At 43.4% G+C, this 9,153-nt stretch overlaps 2 protein-coding genes across 7 annotated transcripts in view; one reads left to right on the top strand and one right to left on the bottom strand.

Annotated features, from left to right (window-relative positions):
- PREPL (prolyl endopeptidase like) overlaps window positions 1-1,263 on the bottom strand; it is a 37,001-nt gene extending 35,738 nt beyond the window's left edge. For 3 of the 5 annotated variants that reach the window (XM_006159901.3, XM_006159902.3, XM_006159903.3), the window contains exon 1: window positions 1,112-1,263. The gene's annotated coding sequence lies outside the window, so the exon portion shown is untranslated. The remainder of the gene's footprint in view (window positions 1-1,111) is intronic. The other 2 variants (XM_014592143.2, XM_014592144.2) reach the window with 2 other exon arrangements.
- A 327-nt stretch (window positions 1,264-1,590) lies between these two features.
- The window catches only part of CAMKMT (calmodulin-lysine N-methyltransferase), a 461,851-nt gene continuing 454,288 nt past the window's right edge, over window positions 1,591-9,153 (top strand). Inside the window, exon 1 of one of the 2 annotated variants that reach the window (XM_006159898.3) lies at window positions 1,591-1,865. In XM_006159898.3, coding sequence (XP_006159960.1) covers window positions 1,728-1,865 — 138 coding nt within the window. In that variant the 5' untranslated portion in view covers window positions 1,591-1,727. The remainder of the gene's footprint in view (window positions 1,866-9,153) is intronic. The other variant, XM_014592146.2, reaches the window with a different exon arrangement.

The raw sequence follows: 9,153 nt of genomic DNA, 5'->3' as shown, positions 1-9,153 counted from the left end.
AAAGGGAGATTTATAGTTGTTGGGTGTTGGCTGAATGACAGATGTTTGTAGCTACTTTGTCTAATTTAAACTTCACATAGACTTGATAACGTATTTAGTTATGATGTTCAGGTTGGTAAATTGTGCCTTTGGGAGGTTTAAGTAACTTGCCTGAGGTCAGTCACCCAGGCGTTAAATAGTACAGCAAAAAGTCCAATTTTGATTGGCTTGAAATCTTGGACAAAGCAAGTAATTCTACTTTAACTTAAAAAGGTACTTAGCTACACCCTCCCCCCCCCAAAAAAAAATCACTGCAAATCAACTGTGAGGCCATATCTGGTTTCTGCTGGAAGACAGGTTCTTATTAACCTTGATAGGCAGTAGTAAAGAGTTAGAGAGACCTGGGTTCAAGTGTTGGCTTCTGTGTTTAACTATCTGTGTCCCTGGGTCTCAGCTTCATCGACAAAACGAAAATAATGACATCACTTACCTTCTGGGGGCGTTAAGAATAAAATGAGATAATTTATGTTAAGACCTTAATATAAAGTACCTAGTACTATGAACTACTCAGTAAATAGTAAGTCTATTATTAGGATAGGCATAATCTAGGTATGTCGCACACTGTTGAATGCCATCTTGAAAGTCTCCCACAAAATGTCCCTTGATATCAAAGGCAGAACACTGCGTCAGACTGACCACAGATCTCAGGCGCTACAACGCCTCCGCCCCCTTTACTCTCCGATGTCGCAGCAAAATAACCGGCGAGTAGGGATAGGGAAGCAACATCCAATACCATTTTTAAAAAAAGGTTCCGATTTAGGGGCCTCCAAGGGCCCCAAATCACCATATGTGCCCCACAGACTCAATTTCTCCATTTCTCGTCCACAGGGGTAAGACAGCATGCAAGACTAGAGATGGGGGTGGGGCAGACACATGGGTGTTCCAGCAGAAACCTATTCGTTCTCCCTATGAAACTCTCCACCCCAGGGATGAGGCGATCTGAGTGCGAGAGGGAGTGGTACCAGGCACCATGCAGTAAAGGCACACGGGTCAAAAGGCGAGGATCAGGGACGAGGGTGGCTGGGTAGAGGGGAGGAATAGAGTGGGGAACCCCCAGCGCACCCCGCCATACCTACGCACACTGAAAGTCTGTCCCGCTCTGGACACAAACGAGCGCAGACGGGAGGAAGAATACGAAGCGCTCGGCAAACAGCAGTTGTCACCTCAGACGCGTCCAGCCCGTCTTGATTCTGCACTCTGCAAAACTACAACCTGCCACCCAGAGCCACCCAGAGCCGGTTGCAGCACGCCGACCTACGTAACCCCAACCCAGCGCGAGCACTAAGCAGATTTCGCCATCTTTATTGTGGTCACAGATGGGCTTGTCCTTTCTGGGTTCTTTAGTCTTCAAAGATACATGCCTCCAGGGTCTTTGCTAGTCTTCTGATCTCCAGTCGAGGCAGGAGAGGGAAAAGGCGATGAGGGACAGTGTCCCACCAGCTTTGCCACAGAGCCCTCACCCTCACGACGGCCCTCACTCAAGATGGCCACCAGCAAAATGGTGCAATGACGTCAGGGCGCGGCCTCGATTGCCCAGGCGACGCGAATACCGGAAATGCAGGACGAGGGGAGGGCGCGCGCGCAAAGGCCGTAGGCGAGAGGCCGGGCGTCACAGGTCCTGACAGGGAAGAAGTAGACAGGTCCTGGCAGCGGAGAGCAGTGGCTACGGCGCCTCCCGATCCAGTGGGATGGAGTTGCGAATCTCAGACGCGCGGGCTGACGAGACGGAACTATCCGCAGGAGGGGCCCCAGCTACAGGCGGCGCCGCTCGGGGACCCGCAGTCTCGGTGCCCCTGGGAGCCGCCCGGTGGAAGCTCCTGCGGCAGGTAAGGGAGAGCCGGCTCGCCTCACCTTTACCTTTGGCCACTCCTCCAAAAGGTAGCGGAGCGCCCGGTCCTAACGCTCTGTCCTTGGTGGCTGTAGGAGTTCCTCTCAGTCCGCTGGGAGCCACCGGAGAAGCGCCCCCTCGCTTCCCCTGAGCGTCCCCTCGAAAAGGAGGAGTCAGGTGGGGGTGGCGGGGAGGGGGCAGCCCTGAGCTCCGGGAAACTCAAGTCCAAGTGCGAGACCCATTTCTAGACGTTCGTCAGCGTCGGCGGAATTACCCCCTCGCTCGCCATTCTGATTGGTGGGACCGCAGCTCCCCTCCGCGTCCCGCTCTTTTTCCTGCTTCAGTTTTGCCTTAGTCCTTACGTTTCTTCTTGCTTCCTAAGTAACTCCCAGCCTGGTTGTCCAACGGCTCTCGGGGGTCGGCGTGTCGCCTGTGGGGACTGAGACAGAGCACGCCTATAACGGAGCGCGAAGGGAGCCGGGAGCGCTGCCTCTCACCGGGATATGAACCTAATACGTGCTTAGCTTGGAGCTTGCAGTGATCAGCGAGATTCTCGGTGTAAGGTGGTCTGGTCAGAGTGTGCTGGTTTCTTTGTTTCAAGGTGACATCTTCTGGTGCTTCGAAGTTGCTTCTGTTTCGGATGGCTTCTCTGCTGTGCAAGTTTGACAGAAGTAGAGATTGGTGGATCTCGGACAGTGTTCAACTGCTTGAAGTCGCTTTTGTTATTACATTCCAGAGTTATGCCTCTGCCTGAGATTTCATGATGGAGACTTTACTTAAAAAGGACATTTTTTCATTTCTTACTGTTGTTTTTGGAAGTTTCCCAGCTGTTACTACCTTACTTGAGATTGTGCTTTTAAATATTTTGGGAGTTACTTGTTTGTACAATAGTTGTCTCCAGTCGCTATGGAGTGGCCTTTTAGTGCTGTTATGACACAACTCATTGGAAGTATGAATTAAGTAGATCTTCAGAGTTAAAGATAATTCTTTGCTGATGCGTTGACAATCTTTACGGAGCATTAATTATCTGATTATAGTATTGATGTTACAAAGTTGGGTTGTCACAAAAGTCCTGACTTTTTTTTTTTTTCTTCATAGTATTATAGGATAATAAAATCCTATCCTTATAGATCTTCATAGGAACTGTGTATAGTGAAGTAAACGTCTGTTAAAATAGAAATATTAAGGCTGGCAGGTAGAGTGGTGGTTAGGGTGCTGGATTCCCCCAGAGTTGACCATAATTCGACTACCAGATCTGGCAGCTTGTTTTTTCACTTTGTCTCTCTCAGGTCAAATTAAAAAATAATGATAAATAAAATTAAATAAGTGATTATTTTAAAAAATTGAAAGATCAAAGTAGTCATTTAGGCCCTGAAATTAATAAATTCTTCCTGTATGAGGGGTCCTCAAAAAGTTATAAAAAATATGTATTATGAGAAAACTATGCATGGATTTCATTTTTCTTTTTTTTTGCATCACAATACACTTGTACTTTACTTAAGTTTATTTATTCTTTCAATAGCAAGAGACAGACAGGCTTCCCCAATAAGGTCTTACTGCAATCCACCCCCAGCTTCAGCCAACCCTAGATGGTAGGCCTATTTAGGGAGGTCTGTGGTCCCAAACCTAGAACTTATGTAGATCAGCCTTGCAAAAGCATGCATTACAGCTATGCTGCCATTTGTCCCCGAAACTGGTACTTTAATTCCATTTTCCCACAATTTTATTTTTCTCCTTGAAGGAGAATTTTAATCACCAGGAGATACATGTGCTTCTCAGATGACAAAAACAGAGACAGGAAGAACCCCCTCCCCCCAATGGGGCATGGTCACACTGCAATCCTTCCTTCATTTCTCTATTCCATCAGGGTCTTGGTCTCTCACACCCAGTGTGTTTTTCAATTGCTGGGGCTAGGACTTGAGGTTAACCATGTGGGATCTGATGGGACTGACTATCCACAAACTTTTTGAAGTCCCTTTCTATCTCTTGCAACACATATTGTCCTCTTTTGTTGTCCTAAGACATGACTTCAGTGATTCTTAGTACAATAAAAACTCAAGTTACCAAAACTTAGGTGGGTAAGTGTTTGTAGTCAGGGCAGTGTCAAGTTTCAGTTCTAACTGTTGTATTTCCTCCCCACAAACTTAATGTTTTGGTGCACATATGCCTGCTGTCTTTTTATCATTTTTCTTTACTTGATGAATGACTATCCTTTGCACCTCCATTCTTTTCATCTCCTTTACTGCGAAGTCACCCCAAATGCCTGTGGCCTAATTTAGCTGCAGCCCAATCTATCATTGAATTCCTTTCATATTGTTTTATGGTCATTTAATCAGAATCTTTCTCAGTAGAAGAGAATTCTTCCTGAGAAAAGGTGCTGTTTTATTAATTTCTATCATCTGTACCTAGCACAGGGCCTGGTTTATATTTTTTGAGAGATTTTTGCTATAGGGCGTGTGCACTTGCTAGAATGACAGACAGACAAAAAGCTAGAAAGCAAGAAATCACTCACTGCGGGTGGTGGCCATGCCACAATTCCCTCTCTTCCATTCTCCTCTTGGGATTTTGGGCATGCATGCACATGTTCCCAGCATGAGTTTCAAGCTGCGCAGTTTGGGACTCAAACCATAGTTGACCACGTGGGACTCTAGGGCCCTACGTAACCACTACGCCACCTGCTGGCCCCCAAGCCAGGTTTTTTTTTTTTTTTTTTTTTTTAGAATTATTTTATTTAGCGTTATTTATTTATTTATTTATTTATTTTAATTTGACCAAAGAGGGACAGTGAGAGAGAGGGAGAGAGAAAGTGAGAAAGCAAGCCACCAGGTCCAGGACTTGAACTATGGTTGGCCATGTGGGAGTCCAGTGCCCTTAACTACCATGCCACCTGTCAGATCCCAAGGCTAGGTTTTTAATGATACTATTACTTGTTTATGAAAAGCCTGAAAGCAAAGACCATCTTTAAGTAGTACTTAGTCCTTAGCGTGATTGTATGAATAGTGATACCTATTCCTTAGCATAGCGTATCAGTTAGCTACTGCTGTGTAACATGCAATCAGTATATATTGGTGCAGATGGGGACCACCTGGGATTCTATTGCCATAGGGTGTTCTCAGCTGAATGGTTCTATGTTGCATGCTATATGTAGACACATGCCTCTAATCTTTGGATTGGGTGGTTTACCTGTTCTCGTGATGGCAGAGGTATAAGAGAGCAAATCCAATCAAGGAAAGACTTTTTAAACTGCTGCTCATGTCATGTTGACTAACATCCTATTGGCCAAAGTAAGATACGTGGCCAAACCCAGAAGTCCAGGAGCAGGGAAGTATACTTGCCCCCTGGAGGTGGCAAGGGGGAAGTGAATATTTTTTTATAAGGAATCTAATCTATTACATATATTAAGTTTTTGCATGCTTTTAATAAATTATGTTTCAAATGAATGGACCATTTGCATCTTAATATGTATCCAGAACAGGAAAGTTATGAGGAATTTAAGCAGTGCTAGCGATAATGTGACTCCTTTTCTCTTTCATGTCAGACCAGTTCATGATATTTGCTTCCATCAACTTTTCTCCCTCAGAATTCTTTCCATTATGCTATAGGGCTCCAATGCTCTCTTATGACCATTGACATAACTGCTTGATATTTTCTGTGTTTTATAATTCACAGTTTTGAAGAAAACCTAGTTGACCTAGTTCATGATTTGTTTCATGATAGATTGCTAACAATGAAGCTGGCGTGTACTAAGATAAGGCCTGGAAGGAAGTCTGAGTTAAAATCAATAGAAGCTGTGGATGTTGTTTTTTTTTTTTTCTTTTTTTTTTTTCTGTTTGTTCTTATTACCTGATGGCAAAGATGGCCATTGACAACTCCAGGCTTTTATCATATACTCAGCCAGTGATCTAGAATAAATGATCCTTTTTGCAGACATACAAATAATTTTCTCAAAGGACTATAATAGGCCAGGGTTGAACTAATTGTTGGGTCCAGGAGTATAGGGCACCTTGTCTACTCTGCATCATCAACCCACCTGTGGCAGGGTAAGTAACAATCCAAGATTGTACAAACTGAAGGAGGGGTAGTTCTCAAAAGGATAGATAAAGTAACAGTGACCATTATTATGGAGAGAGACAGAGACAGTGAGAGGGAAAGTGAGAAGTCAACCCCTGAGGGGCATGACCATGCTTCGATCCTGTCTCCTCCCAGGATCTTAGGCATGCACATGCGCTCTGCATGCCTAACAAGCCACTGGGTCTGGAATTTGAACCATGGTTCGCCATGTAGGAGTCCAGCAATGTAAGCATTATGCCATCTGCTGGTATCAACCATTATTATTAATAACACATGTATATTGATAAACACCTACAAAGTGAAAACTTTTGCCTAGAGGTCTGAATACTTGGCTGAAGAATCTAATGGAAATTTCATAATACAATTTATATTAAAGCAGAATGCTATATGTTTGAGACTATCATTGTTTAAAGAAAACTTGATTTTGGAATAGAATTTTATGTAACTGCTTTTAGGTCCAGATCTGTCCTTAACTATTTGCATGATGGGTAGGAACCTCTTTGGACCTGTTTTTTCATTTGTAAGTGAGGGAGTTCGGAGCAGATTTCTTCCATCTCTGATTACTTAAAATGCATTATTTCACAGAGCTAAATATCACTTCATTTTATTTATGTTTTAAAGTTGGATAGTGAGTTTATTTCTGGATTTTCTGTTCTATTGGTTTACCTGTCTGTTTTTGTGCCAGTGCTATGCTGTTTTGACTGTCACAGCTTTGCAAATGTTTTGAAGTCGAGTAGTGAGATGCTTCCTACTTTATTCTTTTTGCACAATATTGCCTTGGTAATACAGGGTCTTCTATGTTTCCAGACAAATTTCTTGATTATTTTTTCTATGAAGAATGTTGCTGATAATTTGATCAGAATTACATTGAATCCTGGGGAACCAGCAGTTAGCGTAATGGCTATGTCGCTGGACTCCCACGTAGTCAACCGCGGTTCGCGTCCTGGACCCGGTGGCTTAAAACTCACGCCAGTCGCGTGTGCGTGCGTGCCCAAGATCCCGAGAGGAGAATGGAGGAGAAGGGATTGCGGCGTGACCATCCCCCCTGGGGGGTGATTTCTCACTTTCTGTCTCTAAGTCTCTCTCTGTCTGTCTGGCGAGCGCATGCGCCCTATAGCGAAAACCTCTCAAAAAAAAAAAAAAAAAAAGAAAAAGAATTACATTGAATCCTGCAAATTGACATTTTAATTATATTCTTCTAACCCAAGAACAGAAGATGCCTATTTTTCTATATCATATTCAATTTATTTTTCCAGTTTTTCATAGTTTTCTTCATGGAGGTCTTTCACATCTTTGGAAAGGCTTATTCCTACAATTTTTTTTTTTTGAGAGGTTTTTTGCTATACAGTGTGTGGGTTTGCCAGAGAGACAGAGATGGCAAGTGAGAAATCACTCCCAAGGGGGATGGCCATACCACAATCCCTTCACTGTTCTCTCGTGATTTTAGGCATACACACGTGCTTGGTCTAAGTTTGAAATCACTAGGTCCAGGACCAAACTGCAGTCAGCCATCTGGGCCTGGACCCCGATTTTTTTTTTTTTTTTGCTATAGGGCGCGTGTGCTCACAGAAAGACAGAGACAGAGAGACAGAAAGTGAGAAATCACCCCCAAGGGGGGATGGCTACGCTGGAATTCCTTCTCCTCCATTCTCCTTTTGGAATCTTGGGCACGCACGCACATGCACCCGGCGTGAGTTTAAGCCACTGGATCCGGTTGACTACATCCAGCGACATAGCCGTTATGCCAACTGCTGGTCCTGGTGTCTATTTTAAATGAGATTGTTTTCTTCAGTTCTGCCTGAGTCTGCTCATTGTTGGTGTTTAAAACGCTATAGATTTTTGCTTATTGATTTTGTTTTCTGCTACTTTACTGAATTTATTCATCCACTCCTAGGAATTTTTTTCATGAATTCTTTTGAATTTTCTCTGTATATAATCATGCCATCTGCAAATCGTGACAATTTTACTTCTTTCCTATTTGAATGCCTTTTATTTAATCTGATTGCTTTATTGTGTTATTTAGGACTTCTAGTACTATGTTTAAAAGGCACGTAGAAAGTGGACAACCTGGGGCCAGTAGATGGCACAATGGTTATATTCCTAGACTCCCACATGGCTGACCGGTTTGAGTCCTGGACCTGGAGGCTTGAAACTCATGCTGGGTATATGTGTATACATGCCCAAAATCCTGAGAGGAGAATGGAGGAGAAGGGATTGAGGGGTGGTCATTCCTCCTGGGGAGTGACTTCTCACTTTCTGTCTGTCTGTTTCTCCTGTAAGTGCAAGCACTCTATAGCAAAAATCTCTCCATGGGGAAAAAAAAAGTGAAAAACCTTGTGTTTTAGTTTTTAGTGATAAAGCTTTCGGTTGCTCCCCCATCGCTATTATGTTAGTTAGGAGTTTGTCACATATAGCTTATATTATACTGAGAAATGTACCTTTTATATCTATTTTGTTGAGAGTCTTATTAAAATGTATTACTTTAAATTGCGTTATTTCACAGAACCATGAAGGCATGCTGCATTTTATCAAATGCATTTTTTGCAATAATGATATAATCTTTTTCTTTTTTTTTTTTTTGAGAGATTTTTGCTATAGGTACATGTGCTCTCTGGAGACACAGAGAGAACAAGGAGAGACAGAGAGACAGAAAGTGAGAAATCACCCCCCAGGGGGAATGGCCATTCCACAGTCCCTTCTCCTCCAGTCTGCTCTCGGGATTTGGGGCATGTCCAGTGTGTTTTAAGCCACCAGGTCTAGGATTCGAATTGTAGTAGACTACTTGGGAGTCCAGTGACATAACCATTACATCATCTGCTGGTCCCGATCATATGGTTTTAATGTTTTCTTCCGTTAATGTGATCTATTATTGTTTTGAGCATGTCAAATTATCCTTGCATCCCTGAGATAAAGCCTACTTGGTCATGGTGTATAATCTTCTTAATGTACTGTAGGATTCAATTTGCTAACATTTTGGTGAGGATTTTTGCATCTGTATTCATCAGGGATGAAGATCTGTAGTTATCTTTTTGTTTTATCAAGGTGATGAAGGCTTCATAGAATGAGTTTGGGAGGGTTCCTCCCATTTGGCTCTTTAGAAATGGAGAATTGGGGGGACCAGCAGTTGGCGTAATGGCTTTGTCAGCTTAAACTCATGCTGGGTGCGTGTACGTACGTGCCCAAGATCCCGAGAGGAGAATGGAGGAGAAGGGATT

The sequence above is a fragment of the Tupaia chinensis genome, unplaced genomic scaffold (assembly GCF_000334495.1).
Source record: "Tupaia chinensis unplaced genomic scaffold, TupChi_1.0 Scaffold000661_1, whole genome shotgun sequence".
Taxonomy (NCBI): Eukaryota; Metazoa; Chordata; class Mammalia; order Scandentia; family Tupaiidae; genus Tupaia; species Tupaia belangeri.
Note: the sequence above shows the minus strand (reverse complement) of the source record. Positions and strands in the feature narration are given on the sequence as shown.